The sequence below is a fragment of the Scaptodrosophila lebanonensis genome, unplaced genomic scaffold (assembly GCF_003285725.1).
Source record: "Scaptodrosophila lebanonensis strain 11010-0011.00,11010-0021.00 unplaced genomic scaffold, SlebRS2 tig00000001-arrow-pilon, whole genome shotgun sequence".
Classification (NCBI taxonomy): domain Eukaryota; kingdom Metazoa; phylum Arthropoda; class Insecta; order Diptera; family Drosophilidae; genus Scaptodrosophila; species Scaptodrosophila lebanonensis.
The window spans coordinates 3737596-3759755 of NW_022060529.1; the positions used below are offsets into that span (position 1 = coordinate 3737596).

The following is a 22160-nucleotide window of genomic DNA, read 5'->3' on the forward strand; positions in this document are numbered from 1 at the left end:
TATTTCGTTCAACATCAACTGTGGTTGTGCTACATTAGTCGAATGGACGGTACTGTACTTTTGTGGTTGCTATAAATTTGTAACTTTTTGTTCAATACTATATACTTATATGGACTACTAGTTTAAATGAAAATGGCTGGAGAGTTTTTGGCCTATGTGTGCCTAACAGTTTCCGCTAAACCGGGAGACTACACTACAAAGGAGCAACAAGAGCTCAAAATTCTCTACCAATTGCTGTAAATCAGTTGTTCTGTAAATACCTTGTATACTCGTTAAAATGCATATGAAACGAAATCATCTTCTAATGCTCTTCAACTGCTCTGTTAAGGCGCTGTTACACCACTGTTGTACCACTGTTAAAACGCCATTTGATCCGCTTTTGATCCATTTTGGTAAGTGTGTACACAGTTATTTATTTATAGTATTTATTTTAACATGAACTTAAAGCTTTTAGAGTTTTTGAAGCGGCATAGCAGTTGTTAGATTTTCTCTTAATAGTGCAATGTAAATATAATGTTAAGTTGTAATTGAATTGAAAAAAGCAGCATTCTATTTGTTTCGCAATTGTGAGTAATTGAAGTATTTCTTATTTGGTTTAAAAAGAGAGTGTTCTGTTTTGCGAGCTGTATAAACAAATTAACTGCTTTGTTCAGTGTCCAACATGCAGTGAGCTGTTTGTTAATTTTCTTGAATGTAATTGTTGTTGTTGTTGTTGCATACACTGCTCTAGATTTTGTTTTTTGTTGTTTTTTTTTGCTTTTCTTTCGCTACCAGCAACATATCTACGTTGTTAACGACAAAAGTTACGACACAATAAGGGAACTCGACAATTATATGGTAAGTAATATAGAATATTGCGATTGTACTATATTTTAGTTAAAATATTCTATATATATATATAGTATTTATGTAGATTTTATTTGTTTCATAATTAGCTAGCATAGTTTTCGATATATGTATGTAGTCTTCGCATGTTAGGTAAGCACAGTTCTTAACTTAATAAGCCTGCCATAACAAACGAGATCAAGTCAAGCATTAACAGCTATAGTATATGCATTTCATTGTCAGATTTTACAGCTAGATACTACACTAAAAATAGCCGAAAAACGAATAAAATTTTTATTTATTGGTTAGCGTACTCATTTTGCTTGTCATTGCACTTTGAGCTGAACGTAAAGAATTTGAGTTGGTTTTGGAAGACATAGGTAATGAAAAAGCACAAGGTTAAGTCGGATTCTAGACAGACAGGACTAGTCAGGCAGGCATTTAGATAGTTAGCTTCCTAGAAAGTGTATGGATTGGTGATGGTGGATTTTGTTTGTTGGGTTCTTTGTATAGGCATTGCTTAATTAAGCTGGGGATGCGCAAATCAAATTGAGAGTAAGCGGTAAGTCGAGCACGCAGAGTGAAAAGAAAAAATGGTGCGGCGAGCCAAAGCGCGCTTGTGTGTGAAAGGCGTATAGAATGGGGTTGAGTGAGGGGCGTGGTCGGCATAGATACGAGTATATGTTGGCATATAATAGACATACAAGAGGGTGTAGAAAGCGGCACAACATAAAACACAATTAATCATGAGTCGATTATGTGGAAAACCAAAATAAAATACCAACACACAAATAAGTAGTTTTTTTTTTTTTTTTTTTAAAGGCTCAAACTATATTTAAAAACACGATATATTTTTTTTTAGGTAAACATGAATAAACTATAGAAACTAAATTAGTGGCAAACATTTAACATTTTAACATTAGACATAATAGTATGTACGTTTAAATTAAAAACAAATTTTACAGAGATAATCATTATCTTAAAGATCAACTAATTAAGAACTTCGAGCGCAACGCTGTATGTTTTTCTTGGAGCGTTACTGATAAATCGGACTAATACTGCATTTATGCGTAGACGATAATGGTTATTTAACAATTTATGTCGTAGAAGAATTTCAACAAATGCATGACTTTCCTGATCATCCAATATTTAATTTTCAATAGCTTTTTATTCCTATTTTTCACGATTATCGCACGCATAAATGTTGTATAAGTTTGCAAATGCGCAAGTCAGTGGCATTTATGTTTGTATGCATTTATGTTTAAACTAAATCAATTTGAAAAAGAAAACATAACTACGCTAACAAAAAAATGTGTAATAGGGGTGTAAGTACATAAATCATATAACGGTAAAATTACATAAAAAACATGGAGTTGATTACGTAAAGAAATCACACGAGATCTAAAATTAAAAACTTAATTCATTTGCCATACATTTTTATTTAATAAACATTGAATTGTTGAATACATAAATTGATTTGTTTTATTTCTCTTCTAAACGAAAAAATGGACAGAAAACATTTGTAATAAGTACACATCATATATAAAAATGCCAAAAAGAGAAAGAGAGAGAGTGAGAGAAAAACACAAAAATTTATCTAGAAGGTGTTTCTAGAGTTTTCTTTGTTTTTTGTCAACGAAAGGGTAATTTTTAACATAACAGTAACATAACATAATTTTGGTGGCTTAACAGTGGGCGTAAGTGTGAATGTGTTAGAGTGAAACGGATAGATAGACAGTGATTGAGAGTGTTGGCGATTGTGTTCGTGTGTACGAGCGGGATGTGGCTAAGTGTACGATTTCTAAATTGGTTTACAAAATTTTCAATTCGATTTCAGAATTTAGAGCTTTAGTGTAATGTACAGTTGTATATGAGTGAGTGTGAAGATAAGTCTAGAGTACATAGTGTTCATGTATGCATGTACTTGTATGTATATCGTAATTATGTATGTATAGCAAAATACAGCGTATAACATAATTTTATTTTTTGCGTGTATAGTATATGTAGTATTCTATGTATAAACTAGTCAATATTCGTTAATCATGTTCGTTGCTCAAAATCAATTAATAAAACAATTAAAATACAACAGCATTCACGGCTAGTCTAATCACAAACTAGAAAGAACTAGCTAGCTAGCTAACTAACTAGCTGAAGTGTAAGAGAAGTACAAGAGAAAGAGAGAGAATGAGAGAGTCAGGCAGAGATTGCCAAGAGAGCGAGACAGCCAACAGCTAGCATGTACGCACACAACTGTACCTCACAGCAGAGTATGCAGCGATTTATGGCATTTAATAGGAACGAAAGGTAGGTATTTTTGCGGTATTACGTACCCGCGTCTTGGGAGCGCTTCTACTGATCTGAATCTTTTCTATTGTGTTAGCTATCACAGTGTTTCGTTTACCTTCGTTCTACTATTTATTGTTTCTGTTAATTAAGCTCTACTGAAAAGGAACTTAAGGACTAAATGCTCTTCATGGGATATTATGGTGCGCATTTAAAACTCGCTATGAAAATGGCAAAATGAAGTCGTTGTATTATACAAATTGAATGGCATTTAGGCACCAAGTCGAAATAGCTCCGAAATTTTGTGGATTATGGCATAGGGAGTGAAGGTCTTTAAATGCGAAGGGATAATCGAAATGTAAGCATTGTTTGTTTATTGAAAGCTACTTGTACAGCAAACGGGTTTTATGACAAATATTTTAATTTTTTTTATTTTGTCATGGTTTAAGTATTAGGTGGAAGGCTTGATAGTTCAGTTTTGTGACGATCTTTGAGTAGATAGTTTACAGAAATTTGTGCAAGCATGGCGTGCTTTCTAGACTAAGTAATCATAATGCCTATGGTACATGGTATAACTAAAATCTAACGCATCTAGCTACTTTCCAAGTAAAATGAGGCACACGTTTCATACGTTTCTTATAGTACGTTTTCAATGTGAGACTAAAAAATAGCCAATAAAAACGAGTTTAAGTACAGTTGCGTCTGTGAATTCTAAGTCATCGTAGTATCTTAGTCCGTCTGTGTATTTTTGTTCGTGTGTGTGTGGGCAAGTGCGTGTGTGTGTGTGCTCGTGAGGTCTTCACTTGGAACTTGTTTGTTGCTGTTTAGGAGGTTTTCATTTTCTTATAAGGATTCAGCACTACTGCTGCACCACCATTTGGTTGCCCAGCTGCCGCAGCAGCGGCGGCCGCAGCCGCTGCAGCATACTGCTGAGCTGTGGGTGCTGCCGTGGGCATGGCATAGGCGGCATAGCCACCGGGCACAGCCGAAGTGGGCATTACGCCGGGATAGAAAAAGCCAGGGGCAGCAGCTGCTGCTCCGTATGGCGAATTGGTGGCCGTGGCCAATTGGATGGGCGCAGCAGCTGGAGCACTGGGCGCGCGCATCATTGTGGGTGTGGCAGCAGTGGACAAGTAACTAGCAGTGGGTGTGCTGGGGCTGCCAACAACAGCACCTCTTGAACTGCTGGGGTGTACTGGGGTGCCCGGAGGCACTGGTGTCGACATTCCTGAGTTCGGCAAGGAGCCAAGCTGCTGACGCATTTGTGCCATGGCGGCGGCCTGCGCTTGCGCCTGCATCTGCAGAAAGGCGGTAAGATTGGGCTGGGCAGGTGGTGCCACGGGCTGTGGCGGCGCCACAAAGGCCTTATTTAGGGTCATGCCCGTGTATGCGGCAGCAGCAGTTGGAGCAGCCGCTGATTTGCCGGCGCTCGCCACTTTCATGGCATAGTTCTTTTGGGCCACCTCCTTCGCCAATGTGGCAGCATCGGCCGCGTAATAGGGACCAGGCCCTAGAGCCGTAGCCGCCGCATAGGCCGCGTAAGCCTGCTGGGCATAGGCGGCTTGTGCCTGTGCCACTTGTTGTTGCTGCTGTGCATGAGCATGTGCTTGCGCTTGCGCCTGTGCCTGCGCCTGCGCGTACGAGTTTTGCGCTTGTGCCTGTGCCTGTGCCTGCGCCTGGGCATAGGAGTTGGGCACCTGTGAGCTGGCCATACTGACGACGGGGGCAGCGCTGCTGACTGGAGTCATGCCGCCATAGCTGGTATAGAGATTGCCGTAGCTGTAGGCTGGCATGGCGTAGCTGAGACGCTGCTGCTGCGCTTGATAGGGATGGGAGAATATGGCGTTTGTGGTTGTGCTGCTGCTGGCACTGCTACTGCTGCTGGAAGTGGGCGTGGGCAGAATGCCGCCACCGGTGTAGATATGGCCATGGCCGTGGCCGTTGGTGTAGGGCGCACTCGAGGTGCTGGCGCTAACACCGACACCATTGTAGCGCAGATAGCTTTGCTCGCCATTTTGCTTTGGAGCTGACTGATACGAGCGTGGGGGAGTGGCCAACGCGTAGGGGGTGCTGTGGGAGGGGGAGCCAGCGGACTCATCGGCGGCAGCGGAGTTGCTGACTGCGGACGCCTCGGATCTTGGCTCGTCGCTGTTCGCTTCGGACTTGTTGCCGTTCAGGTTTTTGTTGATGTATGTCAAGTAGTTGTTGTTGTCGCTGGTAGCGGCGTGAAAAGCGTTCGGGTTGGTGTCTTCGCTAGTGGGGGAAGCGCGTGCGGTGGGCGCGTTGGGTGAATGGGGGAGAGCGGGGGGACTGGAGGGACTAGCACTACCGTTGCTGTGGGGTGTTGGGGGATCGCACAATGAGGCTGTTGTTGTTTGTGTTGTTGTTGTGGACTCAAGCTCTTCGGCTGTTGCTTGTGTTGTGTTGTTTGTTGGCGTGGTTGTTGTAGTTGTAATTGTTTGTGTTGTATTACAATCGATAGCCATAGTAGCAGTTGTATTTGTAGTTGTTGTAGTAGCAGTTGTATCATTATTATCAATATTATCATTAGTAGTATTTGTAGCAGTAGTATTTATATTATTAATAGTAGTATTATTATTAATATTACTGGTAGTTGTAGTGGTAGTAGTAGATATGGCGCTACTTATTGCAACTGGTTGTGGATACTCACATGAGACTGGCACGTAGGGCTGCATTAGTTGTTGATAGGTTGTCGCACCGGGTTGATACACTGGAATGCCAGACTTTTCGGCAGCTGGACGTTTGAACGGCACCATGCCAGAGAATTGCTGAGATGCAAAAAGAAACATGCGGTTGAATGATTAGTAAATTATATGCTTCAATTTCATTTATTATCAGTTCATTAACTACTTCTGTAGCTTAGGCTGTTATAGCTTTACAATTTAACAATAGCTTACAAACGAGCTATCACGTCGCTTACTAATTTTGATTTTCACTTTGAATTTGTGTGCCAATGAAAGGGTAGTCGAAGTTATTTTTTAACATGTAAATGAAATAAATGAATATTAAGTTGAGAGTAAACGAAACTTAAATAATTAAAACGGTTATAATAGTAGACTAAACAAAAATTTGCGTGCAGAGCTCCGAGTTTTATTGTTATTGTATAATGAACAGGACTGGGCTGGACGGGAAGGCTGTGCTTTGCAGGACTTTGGTTTATTTTTCTGGCAAGCCGATGCTTCAGCAAGTTTCGTGAAATGATTTATGAACATAAAGTTTAACAACAACTGTACAAAACACTGAGCCAGGCAGTAATGTAAAGTATATAGTACAAAGGGATCTTTTTAAAAAGTATTCCGAGCATATTGGCCAATAAATATTGCAGCACTTTAGGGCTTATGGGATGTTGAAAAAGTGTATTCATCAAATGATAATGTAAATCAAATAAACAGCATACTGAATGAAATGTTTTTTCTTTTGTTGAATTAAATTTTTGTTCTCGTTTTCGCATTTGACCAATAACCGAACCGATTTTATTTAGGAGCCGTATTTGGTGCAATATTTTCATGTTATTGATTTCGTCAATAATTTTATAAACGTATATAGATTATTAATCATACATAGAATTAGTTAGAGTTTCAAAAGGTTTGTAGAATGCATGCGCCAATTATGTTTGCCAATATTGTGATTATATTTTTTATTTAGAATTTATCTTAAACTGTGTTCCTGGCAGAAAATGATTTCTGTAATTAATGACCCGTGTACTAAAAAGGCTGTGGATATGAAGAGACCAAAATTGCGCCACGAAGTACCGCATTGAATGAAAGTTTGAGGCAATTTAACTATTCTGTGTAACTTGAAAAGAGAGGCGAGTGGAGGAGACAGAATGAATACGATTGGAACACAGACGGACAAAGCGTTACTATTCGGGTTAGCAACAACAAATTGTTGAATATTTTTTGGGTATCGACGGGCACCATTAGTTTGGTTATACTATACTAGGCGAGTATATTTGGAAAGCAAGAAACACAGTCTAAATATGATTAAAATTTATTTGAAAATTATATAAATGTGAATATTGAATATTTGGAGTATTTGCGTTATGGTTGTTCATTTGTTGAATACTTACGAAATTATCATAGTAAAATGAACCAGCGGTTTTAACATCCATCTTTTTGGTATTTGTGTATACATTATGCATTATTTATTTATTTAATTTATATTATTGATATACAGCAGCAACAATTTTCAATATTTTTTTTAAATACCAATGACATGTATTTTTTGTCGTTCAAAAATTTCATTCATCGTTATGGTGTGCATGAACGTTGATTTGTTGTTCATCGATGCAGATTAGTTTGGGGGATAGTTTTTGTTGGTATTTGTACAGTTTCATTATTGTTATGATTTTCATATATATATATATATAGATATGTATATATGTTGTTTTTTCGTTTTTTGGTTTTGTTTTGGGCAACACAGTAACACAGACATAAAACGAACACGAACAAAGAATCGAAAAGTAAACAAATGAGGAAAGAGAGAACACAAGAAAATTAGTAATATATAGTATTTGGATTAATATTAGGCGCTCAGTTACTTAGGTAAACTAAGTATATATAGACGAAATACATATGTATATATAGATCTAGAAATGCAATTGTGTGTAAAATTAAACAAATTGTATGTAAAATCAATAATAATAAATGGCAAGAAATGCGCCGTAGCAGAGCCAACGGGTTAATGTGCGTGTTCAACTAATTACACAATCTGAAAAAGCACTTAAACAATTAACGATTGCGAATGTGAATGCGAATGCAAGCGGTACATTCACAGCAACAGTAACAGCAACAACAACTACTACATCGGCAGCAGCGGCAGGAGCAGGAGCGGTAACAGCATAAAGAGGCAAGCCAAAGAAAGAGCTGATGCCCGTATGTATAGCATATACATACGAGTATAGTGGTTATATGGTTGTGTATGTACAAGTATGTGTGCATGTTGGCGCTTTGGCAATTATCAGTTAAATCATTTTAATTAACACTTGCCAGCCAAATGTGATTTATCATATGGTTAAATTCCTCACGCTATAGCTATAGCGTTGCCGACTGAAGGATAAATGGCAGCCCAAGCGGGGCTCATGAACGCTGTTGAATGGGGCGCGTCAAGTCAAATAGATTTGTGTCTGTGTGTGTGTGTGTTTATTGATTAGTAATGTGTGAGTGTGTGTGTCTGTGTTTGCGCTTTTGATATGCCCGATAATGACTTCATTTTGCAAATTAAATGCCGTGCTGCCTGGAGGAGTGCTGATGATGCTCTTGATGTCAGGACTGTGAATCGGATTGAAGCGAGAGGCGGAGGCGGAGGCTGAGGCAGAGGTGCGGTTGCCTTCTCGATAATAAACATTGATTGATGGGACACTGATGTGCCTGAAGTTAACCATCATAGGTATAGCATAGGTGTGCCAAAGTCGAGCAAATCAGTTAGTTATTGAACTACTAGAAGCATGCAAAGAGTTCACTAATTATACAAATTATAAGCTGGAGCAACACAACGGAATTGGCAAAAAACAGAGAAATAGAAAAAACAAAAAAAAAAAAAACAATATGAAAGAAATGAAACACATACTAAACCAATTAGTCAATGATCGGTAATCAATAATAAAAAGTAAGTGAAAAACAAAATACCAGTGGAAACATATCAGTAGTGTCCGCTGCACGCTTCTTGCCCACTTCCAGTGCATGGCCCATGACAGCAGCAGCGGCGGCGGCGGCAGCAGCAGCAGCGGCAGCGTTGCTTGTGGGTGTTGTTGTTGTTGTTGCTGTGCCAGCGGCAGCAACGCCGCCAGCCGTTGGGATGGTGTTGTTGGCAAGGTGTTGTTGCTGATGCTGTTGTTGTTGTTGGTGGTGGTGGTGGTGTTGTTGTTGTTGTTGTTGTGTCAGTGTAGCAGCCGTAACAGGTGATGTCTGTGTGCGTGTGTGTGTGCGTGTGTGTGTGGACGTGCGTGTGCAGTTGTCATTTAAAAAGAAATCAATTGAAATTGTTTGTGTCACGTAATTAGGCAGCCAACAAATTCGTTTCAGTAGTAATATACACACACGCGTGTATATATATTTATATATATTTTAATATTTTAAGTTTTTCAAATGTTGACCATTTTCAATTCGAATTGTTGAAGTGGAATTAGTGTTGACATCCGAGTATTTCATTACAATCGAATGCAAATATTAATAATTTTCGTGTGACAACGTTTTTTTTAATGTGTGTGTATTGTGCATGTGTGTGTGTGTGTATTCGTAGTTGGGTGTGTGTGTGTGTGTGTTTTTTTTTGTGGCACCATCCATCGTAGAAGCAATTACAGTGTGGCACAGGCGAACAGATGGAATACATAATAGTAGAAGAGTACGAATGGTTTTTGTTTATAAATAAATAAGAGAAAACAAAAAGAATCAAATATAAAGAGATCAAATGTATAGTACTTTTTGAAAATAACAATTATTTGTAAAATTATGTGTATAAATATTGAGGGTACATCCGAAGCATTTCCCCAATTAGAGGACAAACATTTTCACAATTTTCTCAGTCCCTCAATAGATTCTTTGTAAATGTTTATAAATTTTATATTTAAACTTAGGATAAAATGCATTACCAACTAATTGTTACAAGTTAGAAATTGTTAATCATTTTAATGAAAAACAAAATCAATTGTCATTAGAAGCACATAATAAAAATAACATTTGTGTGAGAGAAGCTGGTTAGCAAACATTTGTTAATTTGTTTAAGAGTGTTGAAATAAAATATTATTAATCAGTCATTTGTAGAAGCTTGCCAAAAGCACAAAAGCGAAAAAAGCTTTGTTTCTTATTTGAATAAATACCATTTAATTATTTTAAATGTTAACTTAAACGCTTACAACTAACTTAGATGTTTATTTTTGCCTTAAATACATATGTATATTTGAAATGTGCCTGCATATATATATACTACTCGTACATATGTATGTATAAATGAACATTTGAACGCAACAAAATGTTTTCGCTTTGATTCAAAAGCCAATAGCTATTGCTTTTATGATTTTTAAAAAAACAACAATTTTGCCAAGGTTTGTTGTTTTGATTCGATTTGATTTTTGAGCACACATTCGTATTTCGTATTTGCATTGAAACTAAATATTGATAAATAAAACATATGACCAGATCAAACCGGTAGAGGCCGGCAGAGAGAGAGAGAAAGAGAGAGAGAGGCATATAATAAAACAGTACGCCAATTTTGTTTGCCAGCCCCAAGCACTTTTGTTTTCCACATACATGCAGGGGTAAATACAAACATACCTACCAATGCATCGTTGCTGCTGCACAAACAAAAAAATTATACAAAAAACAACAGAAAAATGGAAGCATAAAAACCAACAAGTTACACAATTCGATGCTTCCTGATGGCCACAAAGAGTAACGTAGAGTGCAGTGCAGTGGAATGGAGTGTATTACTTATAAATTCATTTATAAACGCGACAAGGTTCTCCAACTCGCACACACACATACACACACATTCCGTACATTTAAAGGGATCAGTGTTAATACGTTTAACACCGCAATTTACACACAAAAAAGCAAAAGGAGGAAATAGATCCGCAAATGGTTGGCTCGGTTGGGCGCCACATGTGCTAATAACTAAGCGGGCAGCAACGGCAACAGCAACAGAAAACAACAGAGAAAACATAACTTAGCATACATTTAGGCTGCCGTGCCGTGCCGGAGGCCATATGGAAGAGTACAAAAAATTTGCATTTAAATGGCTATGAGGAGGGGGGAGTGAAAGTTTGGGCCATATGGACACGTTCTTTGGGCGGACTATGGCCAAACGGGAGAGTCTGCGGTGGGGTGGCCCAACGAATTTGGCCTCCATGTCACCGGCAATGAATGCTACAAATGGATTAATTCGCTTGGGCACAGCACTTTTTCTATGTGTACAAGTTTGTGTGTGTGTGTGTGTGTGTATGTGTATGGACTGTGTGTCCTGTTGTGTTGTATGCTGCTTTTTGGGGTCAACTGCGGCACAAGCGAGTCTATAAAAAAAAAAAAAAAAACAGGGAATAAAAAACGTGAGGCACGCTGCCGTTGTACAATTCATTGGCATGGAAATCTCTGCTTTTAGTTAATTTTCCGGTTCAAACGTTAGCCTGCCGACTAATCCGTGCCGTAGTAGTCCTTCCCGGCATCAACATTGCACGCCGGGTTCAGAGCACAGGTTGACATTTACATATCTGGTCAGCTCGGCTCAGCTTTGGGAGGAAAAAAATCAACGCACAGCGGGCTTTCCATAGACTTTATTTCCTTCTTCTGCACATTCCTGGCGCCTCGTATCCCGTTGCGCTTACATGGGGATTTTAGTTTTGGGTGGTCATGCTTTGGTTTGTTGTTTGTGGTACACGACATGACACTTCGACAGCGACAGGCCCGAGGGCTGGTGGTCAGCAGCATGGCCTGAAGCGCAGCGTTTGACTTCGATTGGACGGATATAGTTCGACTTTGCTTTGAAAACATGTACGTTGCTAATTTTGCTGTCGGATCTGCTTACAGTTGGACTATTTGGGAATGCAGTCAAAAACGGTTGGGGCTTTTTATAAACTGTGCCGGAAGCATAATGTTGAACGAATTTGTCCGAAAACTATGCATGTAACAGAGAAAAGCGTGCCAGGTGCCAGAGGTAACATACTATATGTATGAGTACGGATGAGCCGTATAGAACACAGCCTTTTTTGCAGTTTTTTTTTTTAAAAAAATGTCATTTTTTTTTTTCATTTTTGCATAAAACCAACCATCGAAATGTTCGCTTCTAATCTGAGCTTAAAACAATTTCTAAATTCCTTCCAAATAATTTTTTTCAGTATTATCTATTTAACTGCGATAAATTCTAATTCTTTGTCATATAGCCCAATGATTCTCCTATATTCCCAATAAATGTTATGGGTTATAAACAAATATGGTATTATATTATTTATTAACGAATAACCAGTCGTTACATCTTGCATGAGGAAACGATGATGTTCATCCAGTTATTTGCGTAAATGTCTGCAGAACTAATTTATATTTTCACTGGATAGCATACAAGTAGAATTCGTAATCCGTAAGTATATGTATATGAGTAATCAAAGTAGTAGTGTTCGGTTATGTGTATGCTTGGAGAGTACAATTTGTAAGAACGTGGGGTTTCGGCGCCTGCAGTTTTATTTACCTTATTCATATAGCGCCAAACGAAAACGAAAGGATCTGAACACATAAGTAAGAATAGGAAGTAACAATCATCACCAAAAACAGAAAACATAAATTAAAACTCAAACTTGTATAGTTGTAGTGTTTGGACTGTGGCGTGATTCTGAGGCTCGCTAAGCCTATACAGTGTGGTTCGCCTCAGCAAGCTATAGCTTTGGATCTGTTTGTGTTTTGTATTGTTTATGCTTGTTCTGTTGAGTTCAACTTCTAGTCTTTTAAAAAGATATACTATATATTGATATATTGATAGAATTATGTATTGTATAGGTATATGTATAGTATTAGAAGGAGTAAACTAGCAACATTTAAGAGTATTGTAAGGAAATGGGAGATATTTTGAAATGGGTGTCAGGGCAGCACATTGAAGTTATTTTGCAGGCAAAAGTGGAACAGCACTTTACTGTTCCACTTGTGCGCTGCAGCTTGCGCCATGCAGTAATACCCCTAGCTAGCAGGAATAATTAAGATAAGTATTTACATATAGTATTTGTATGTTGTATTGGAGGTCTAGGAATACAATATGAGTTATGGATAGTATTTGCTATGATCTATGTATGTATGTATGATAGGGCGTTACTGAATATTTTGGGGGTAAAGTTGAATAGGGAATCAAGATTATCATAGGTATAGGTAAATATATGTATATATTTTAAGCTATATTAATATGTTGGAATGTAAGGGTATACTTGTAGTTCTTATGTGTGAAGAAAATAAAATAGAATTTTATGAAATAAGCCTGAGTTAACAAAACAAAAAATAAAATTTATCGCTAAATTAGCAACGCTGCATCGGGAATTAGAGAGTTCTATACGAATGGCTATGATGTCGTTAGTTGATCCACTATGTGGTATAATCACATGTACCTAGAATAGTACAATCGATCTTTACGAACTAATTCATCTCTAAGAATTTTGAATTTTATTAAAGTGCTTTGATGAGTTCAAAGAAAGTCTTTTACTTGCACTCTTTTACTTAACAAATAAAGAGGTTTAAAGATTTGAAGCTACGAGCATTTAAGGTAGTATTGCTATAACTAGTAATTAGGCATTAAATAAATACTGCAAATAAACAGTTAGATAGGTGTGTTTATTGTAAAAAGCGGTAACAACATTTTGGGCCAGGTCTGACCGATGCTGCGGCTATACTTGTAATCGCATTAAGCCAAAGCCATAAAGAAAATTATGCGCGGCTGTGTAAGTGTGGGGGCGTATTTGTGTGCGTGTGTGTGTGTGAGTGTAAGTGTGAGCTTGTGTCAAAGGACAATTTCATACAATAATCACGTTTGCCGTTTGGGCTTGTTGGCTGGCATGACACGATTGAATTACTTGAATGCTGCAACAATTTTTCACTTTATACGATATTATGCTGCAATTATGTGTGTCACGTTGGGGCAACAACAACGGCGGCAATGGCAGCACAGGCAGGGGGAGGCAGCGAGGACGATGACGTTGTTTTCAGCGTCAAATACATTTTCAGCAGAAAGCAATTAAGTCGCGAATTAAGTGCAGCGCATAGAGGCCCAGCGCCAACTCTAGCCCCGGACCCAAGCTGGCGCCCGGGCAGAGGCCACGGCAATGCCAGACACACACATACACATATGGAAAAAATCACGTACGTGCGCCCACGTTTGTGTGTTTGTGATCCGAGCATGTCGGACCGCCTGCCCGACTGCGTGCTTAAAGTTTTAACGCATGTTGTAATAAATGTTAATTTTCCAACGAAAATCAACATTTATGGCGTGTTTTATGTGAGCCCCAACATATTTTCCACGTTGTTCCTTACACGATTGTCAGTCTGTGCGAGTGTGTGTGAGTGGTATCGCACAGAAATCTTTATTTGTGTGCGCGCTGCTCAAGTTTAAATGTTATTGTTTAAAATGTAATTTTGTATTTTGCGCCTGATATGCCTGATATTAAATCAATGATTTTTTATTTGCTTTTGTGATTTACTTTCTTTTAATAACTAGCTGTTGTTGCTGGAGAAAAAACCCCCTTTAAGTGTTTTGCAAAGCAAGCTTGTTTTAAAGAAAACATATGGAGTAGGATGGAACTGAGGCATTCCATACAATAAATGGAGCACAAAACTTATGTAACAACAATTTTCCAATGAAATGGAAACTTATGACCCCTCCGTTCTTCTCAAAAGAAACGCCCGAGCTTGTGCGTAGAATATTTCGTTTCTCTCTAATTTGTTTGCTATTGGAAGCTTGGCTCTGAAGAATCACGCCAGCTATAATTCATATTTTTTGCACATAGATATAGCGAGTTAAGCCACGATTCAAATATAAACTACTTTACATTAACATAATTAATATCATCGACGCCTTTCTAATTAGGCATGAAATTTAATGTGCATGTTGCGGATATGCAGCTTCATTAAAATAACACCAAAATTTAAATAATTATATGTGCATATAAAGTTTTTATTTTAACGCCACTTGACACATTGCACTGTACACATATATATGAGAGAGTTGCATGGGTGTACTTTTAAACGCATATACCTCATCTCTAGTTGAAACGATTTTTAATGAAATCTCAATATGTATCTTATTTATATGATGAGCCAATGGGGCCCATTCGGAAAATAGTTCGGATTGGCGTATAATCCACTATAATTCCTGATTTCTAATTATTCTTAACTGAAAGGCATTGACTACTGGATTTGACAATTTGTATGATGGCTTTCCTTCAATCGTGATTTTCTCAAATTTTCAAAATATTTGTGTCGAGAATTTTAGATATACAACTATTTTTCGAAACGAAGTAAATAAAGTTTTTCGATAAAGAAGTCCTATTTATTTGTAACATTTTGGACACATCGTAAGTTTTTAATTTGAAGATCGAAACTATAGTTTAAATTTGAATTTTATTTGTCTGAATGTTGATCTCAATCACGTTAATTCGATATATATACTTATACATGTGAGGTTCTATATGTGTAAATTTGCACACATGCTGACTTTCCTCATGTAGTCCTCTAATGTGCATGTAAATGCGTGTTTCATTTATTTTTGGCGCTTAAGCACTTATTGCATTGTCGGCAGTGGTGTCATTTAAATACAACATAAATAGCCAGCATTTTTTTGTACAATTATATATAGACGTGTGTGTCTGTGTGTGTGTGAGTGTGCATATGTTTGTGGACTATTGTTTTAACAAACATAAATGTGTATACTTATTCGCTTTGCATAAGGTTAATTAAATTGTTTGCATGCAGCATTTGATTTTAATTAAATTTGCTTGGTAATTAACTGCTGGGAAGAGAATAATGGATAATGGGTAATGGCAAGTCAATCTCAATAATAAATCTTTATAGTTTTGCAGTAGAGCGGTAATGCGCTGAACAGCACTAACTACTTATCGTTCAACATTAAACGGCATTACAACAGAATTCCATTACACATTGCTCCATAATTTTGAGTCGAGTCATGGAGGCAAGCAAATTTAAATAAGTTGCGCACTCAGCTAATAAACTGATAGTTCTTTTTTCTTTTTTAGTTTTGGTTTTGATTTGCATTTGTCTAACTAGCTATTGACTAGAGGCTATGGAATTTGTATAAAAAACACTAGATAAAAATATCGTAGCATACTTTGTGGCGTGTGTTAGTGCAAGAGTAAAAGTGTTGTAGTAGTAGTTTGTTGAAATCATTGACAACAAAATGTATTTAAATTAAAATACAGTAAGGAAGTAAGAAAAGAACAATAACAGTAAGTAACAGTGAGTTGCTATTTGGCAAGAACTGCGTACAAAAAACAAACTGAGAGTAAAAAATAATTATTTGTAAATCATAAATTTATTTGAACAGCTGCCACATACACAAAACAATTATATATGTAGTATCGTATATAAAAAATTAGATTGAAAATCATAATGTAAACGTTAGGCGGCTTAAAAGTAAATCAATTCATCAATAAAACAAAAAAAAAAAACGAAATGAAAAGGAAATTAACGCAGAAATCTTTCGCACTTCTTTTTCGTTCTGCTGTGTTTGCTTTCGATTGGGGAAAGAGGTGCGAAAGGGGAACAAAAGATAGGCGAAATCGAAATGAAAGTAAAGTAAATATAGAAATAGCCATACCGCAGCTGCAGCAGCGACAGCGGTGGCGCGTGTTTGCGCCGCTTTTAATTGTGCCTGTAGGTGCAGGGGGGGATGAAAGTAGCGGCAGGGTTCACGTGCGCATCTGCCCTTCACGGCGTCCATGCAAACCGTGATGGAACCATCATCGTGTCTGGCGACGCTCTCCTGCGGATGTGCGAATCGGCATTCGGACTCCGCGCGTTTGCAGGCGCCGCGCAAGAATTCGCGACACACCTGGAACACACATTTTTGGTTGTTGTTGTTGTGTTGTTGTTGTTTTTTTTTCATAGTTTGCATTATTGCAGTTGGCGTTGGCATTTTTTTTTTTCATTTCGATTGATTTGGCAGCATTGTTGTTGTTGTTGTTGCATATAGTGTGTTGGTTGGATTGAACAGTTGATTGGAGTAGTTGTTGTAGTTGTTGTTTGTAGTTGGTTGGTTGGTTGGTTGGTTGGTTGGTTGTTTGGCGGGCGGCAGCGATAGCAAAGTGGCAGCAGTTGAGTGTACAAGTGTGTGTGTGTGTGTGTGTTTATAGGCGGTGGTTGGTTTCGGTTTGGTTGGTTGGTTGGTGTTGGCAAATTTTTCAGATTCGGATTCGGATTTATTATCATTTTTGGTTTTGTTGTTGTAGTAGTTGGTGTTTTATTTGTGTGTGTTTGTGTGTGTGTGTGTGTGGAAATAATGGAAGGATATTCAGTAACAGTTCATTTGTTGTATTTGAGGAACCAAAAAAAAAAACAAACATATATATATGTATATAGGAACAGTAAGTATTTGCGCAAAATATTGTACCGTTAATTTTTCGAAAGTTGGTTGATTGCTATTGCTGGTTGGTTTTTTGCGTGTTAGCCAATAGGAGCGTTATTTTTGTAGCATGCTGTGTGGCGGCGGGGTCTGCCAATTGCAATTGTCGTTGCAGTTATACGAGTATAGTAGTTGTTATTAGTGGCATTTCGGGCGGGATTTGGGGTTGCTTTACTTGCCTTTTTAATTTTGAGCGTGCCGATTAAATTGTTTTTATAAGTATTTGTCATTTTCTCATAGTGCTGTAAACAACAAAATGCAGGATAACGATAACACAAACAAAACAATAACACAAGAATACAAAAAAGAAAAACGGAGAAGGAAACAACAACATTAGGTCGTCAACTGAAACCAAATTGGTTCACAAAGAAGAACATATTTTGGACCCATAAGATATTCGATATAAAAGTACTTATATATATTCAGCACATACCAGATAGAAAAGCTACAACATTTAAGGGGAAAAGGGTTTGAAGTAAAAGTAGTAAAGTAAAGATTCACTTAAATAGTGAAAAGAGGGGGTAGAAGTGTTTAGGAAACAAGCGCTGATCAAGTTCTTTCAAGAACAAAAAACGTTCTCACTTAGTTTTAAATTTCTCTAACTAATTTACGAAAATCTATATTTTAACCTGTAGAGAGCCAATGGGTAGCCCATCATACTTGTATTTTCCTTCTCTTCCGGATTGGTAGTAAATTGCAATGCCAGCTGAGTTTAGTGGGAAAATATTTTGATTGACTCAGATTTTTCACACTTTTGTGCGACAATATTGTATGAAACGACAAGGAAAACGCCATTGGACCTTAACTATTGCATTGATTGCTAACATCTACTCTACTCTTCCTGTCGATAAAGAAAAAAGTCAAAATCTACAATTGGCTTTTGTTGGAGAATTCTGGAAACTCTAGTTTGCCAAGCCAAATAGGCAACTGTTGCAAAAGGTATTTTGATGGAATTACGTACATGAACTAAAAAATTGGAATACCTCAAAAGAAAAAAAACATATATAAGGTGCAAGCACGAATTTAATTTGATTTTTGCGGACATTTCTAATTCAATGTCGTACAGCTATTCCCGAAGAGTTCGCAGCACTTTGGGTTTTGGCAAACGGTTGCATTTGGAGGGCCAAAGCTTGGCAGCAGCTGCTAGGCAAAGCCTGCTACATACAATTGTGTGCATTTTCGGCATACAGATGAACATATATATAATGTACCGCAGATTGGCGAATTAAATATAGTAAAAGAAATGAACTATAAATAAACTTAAGAGATTATGTCAAAACTGTCATATTTTGTAACAACAAGAACGATTTTTGGTTTTCCATTCCATTCGTATCTTGCACAAATGGGGCGCGTTAGAGAATGTTCAAATAAGAATGCGAATACGAATACGAAGACAAGTGTGTGTTTGTATATATCATCTTTGTAAATTGTAAATTTTTGTTATTTGATTTTTAGATTTTGGCAAACCGAACATAACTTAAAACACTGTACACAATGTCCGTTGCAATATTTATACATATATAGGTAGTATACGTTAATTAACTCTAATTTAAAATGATTTAAACGAAAGTCTCTTAAATGGCATGCTAAATAAAACACACATTGCTCATACAATTAAAACAAAAGCAGTCTGCATTTTGTTTTTATTGCGTGTAAGTGTTGTAAACGAGAGATTAAAAAAAAGAATATACAAACATACAGAACATAAATTAATCGAAGCGTAAATTAAAGCATAATTGTAAAGTAGGTTTTGTTTATTGGCTTTAAGTACTTGTTGAAATAGATATGTGGAGCTTACCTCTAATCTGTCGGAGCGTGGTATTTTCTGTTGTGCCACCTGCACCGCTTGCGGCACCACCGGTCCCAGTTGTGAGGCGACGGCTGTTGGATCGGGACCCAGTAAAGCAGGCACTAAATGTCCGGGCGCATAATATGGACTGTATGTGCTGGCTGGTATGCCGGTCAAATAGGGATTTGTGGCCTGTGGATGCAACAATGGCTGCAATTAATTACAAAACATGTGCGGCATTCATTATAAATTCCGTCAGTCGGCCAGTCAATCATTTGGACAGTCGTTCAATCATTTGTCAATGGCCGCCAGGTCATTATACGCTCATCAACATTTAAAATATGGCCACGCATTTACACCACCACCACTGCCACCACCAGCCCCACCAGCCCCACACAACAAATACACCAAACAGTTTAATCCTTCCACACTGTGGCTCCCTAATACTCGCTAATGAAAATTCATGCATTTTTTAGCACACACAGACAAACACAGCGTGATAGGCCGACAGTCGGACAGACCGACAGTCAGAGGGACGCACAGAACATGGCCGACCCAAATCGGCTGGCTCATGGTTACCCCATCAACAACAATTTGGGACTCCACCCCGCGCTAATGGCTGCTCTCGTTCAGTTGTGGCTGTAGCCGTGGTGGTGCCAAAAAAGCATGTCGCAAATTATTTGAGAATTAATTTTCGATTTGTTATGAAAGTCCAGCAAAAAACTGATTCTGCTTGATGGTTTTCGTAAGGTTCGTTGGTGGAGCCACCCTGAATGAATAATGCATGCAGTGCGGCATAGAAGCGGCAAAAACTCCTTCACGCTACTCATTTTCGCGCATTTTGAATAACATTTTTCGGGTTTTGATATTCATAGTCATGGTCGAGTTGCAGAAGCAGTAGAAGGAGCAGAAGGAGCAGAAGCAAGTGCTGCTGCCCGCTTCCACTTATAAATATTCATATTTCATTGCCTGTCTGTCCTGTCAGTCTCTCTCGCTCCCTTACACTTTGTGCAATCCAACACTTTGGCCTCGGTGTGGATTTCCATGGAAATGCGGCAAAGGCCACCAGAATGTATAGTATTATGTGATATGCGGAAGGGAATGGCGATGGCGATGGCGATGTGACGACAGTACTTGCGGTCGCGCTTAGAAATTCAATTAAAGTCTTAGAATGCTGGCAGGCTTTTAGGCGTATAATAGTACGAGTAGTAGTAGTACTTAGTAGTAGTATAGTAGTTTGTCGTACTTACCACTGCTGGCACTTGTCCCGATATAACCGGCTGGCCGGGCGTGATGCCCATCTGTTGCATTAGTGCGTTCTTCAGAGCCAAATGATTACGACCATTTATCAATAATTGATCCTTCAGATGCTGTGGTGGATGAAAATATTTGCACGGCGGTTTATCACGATTACAACGTCCCTGAAACGAGAAGCAGATGGAAAAATGTTTAAATATTGCATAGTTGAGATGCTGCAACTTCTACCACTAGTGCCAAGTTAATAAATTTCCGTCAATTGACAGCCACTGAGTGTGCCATAAAAACAATTCGTTCGTCCCCATCTTGCTCAGGACAATAAGGGGAGAAGGACTCTCATTTAGCTATACAAGTAAGTTCTACCACATAGTTTGGTATTTCATTGCTCTGGCATTTTTCGTTCTTATTTCGTTTTCGATTTGTCAGCTCTTGTAATCTATGGAGCACTTGCTTTTGTTTTTGTTTTTATTCTCTTCTGGTTCTGGTTCTGCTTGCTGTTGGCGATGCTGCTGGTCCTGTGAGTGCGACAAAAGTCGCGTGCGCGACACATAAATAAGCACTTCATAAATTACTTGGAAAATTTATGTTAATGTTTTGTATTTCTTGGCATTTGCCTTCGAGTGGGGCACTATATTCCAGTGTATTAAGTATTTAATTAGTTACTGTTTTATAGTAAACGTTTTTCAAAAAATTTAAGAGGAATTCACAAAAATTTCTGGGCTTAATTTTTTAAACTTTTTATAGTTAACATTTGTTTCTCGCCATATTACATTACATAATTTGTATATGCCACTGAAGGGTATTTTTGGCAGATATCCAAGTTGGCTACATTTTGTTGATAGCGTTTTTTCTTTCGTTTCAAATCAGTTCTACTTATTCGTTTTTTTTTTATCCACAATGTTCTGCGGAAAATTATACCAATTACTGGAATTTAAAAACCATTACATGCTAAAATGCTTCTCTAAAAAAGGGCCAAGCTAATTACCTGCACGTATTCTAACATTTTTTCGCGTGTCTTTGAATTGGTATTTGTGGTTAAAAAAACGAACCTATAAAATTTTCAATAGGTTGGGCCACACAATCACAAACAATAGGCACGTAGTATGTGTGTTAATCCGAAGGAAAAATAATTTCACTTCATTAGCAAGTGCAATTATGACGAGCGATTATGGCATGCAACGATGAAATTCTTTATGGCGCAAACCAAAGCCAAAATGTCAACAGCAATTATAAATATAATGGCGCATAACCATAGGATCAGACCATCACAGCTAATGCCCAGCACATGCAAGATTGCATGCAAAAACAATTCGACGGAGTCGACGAGAGGCTGGGGCCTCAAATTAAGGGCAGACCCGCACGACAGACTCACACGCCCGGGCGGCAAACAAATATGCATGTAAATTATATTTAATTCAGAGAAAATGAAGTTAACAAATATTTGCATATACTGTGGCCATGCCTTCATGTACACGCATGAGTGTGCGAGTGTGTTTGCGTGCATGAGTGTGTCTGTGTGCATGTAAATATTGGGTAAAAAAGTTATAAAAGAGCTTTATATGAAAGAAATGTGTGCATAAATTGATTGTTTACTTGGGTGCTGTGCTTTCGGCGTCGGACTTACACGTGGACATCACTCGAAAGTGCATTTAAAATTTATGATGGCCTAAAAGCTGCGAAAATGTTGCGAACAAACATTATGATAGAGGCGTATTCCATTCTACATCAGTCTTTAATATTACATTTTACCATTTTATTGTTTTATACATAAATATTTGTGTACATATTTTTGCATATTTTAAACGGAGGGTGCGAGATAATCAATCAACAACAATTGCATGCTGATTATTATTTAATAGGAAATTGAATTTGAAATTAAATGTGTCAA

The 22160-nt window shown here is 37.9% G+C and overlaps 1 protein-coding gene across 8 annotated transcripts in view; it reads right to left on the minus strand.

Moving 5' to 3' along the window:
• The window catches only part of LOC115633923 (muscleblind-like protein 1), a 242529-nt gene that overhangs the window by 12883 nt on the left and 207486 nt on the right, over positions 1-22160 (minus strand). For 4 of the 8 annotated variants that reach the window (XR_003996397.1, XM_030531434.1, XM_030531433.1 and 1 more), the window contains 5 exons: positions 20266-20436; positions 19025-19207; positions 8757-9035; positions 7199-7240; positions 5780-5897 (listed from right to left, as the gene is read on the minus strand). Coding sequence is in view for 6 of the 8 variants with exons in the window: in XM_030531434.1 (XP_030387294.1) it covers positions 5780-5897; positions 7199-7240; positions 8757-9035; positions 19025-19207; positions 20266-20436 (793 nt within the window). In the remaining 2 variants the exon portion in view is untranslated. The remainder of the gene's footprint in view (positions 1-5779; positions 5898-7198; positions 7241-8756; positions 9036-19024; positions 19208-20265; positions 20437-22160) is intronic. The other 4 variants (XR_003996398.1, XM_030531438.1, XM_030531437.1 and 1 more) reach the window with 2 other exon arrangements.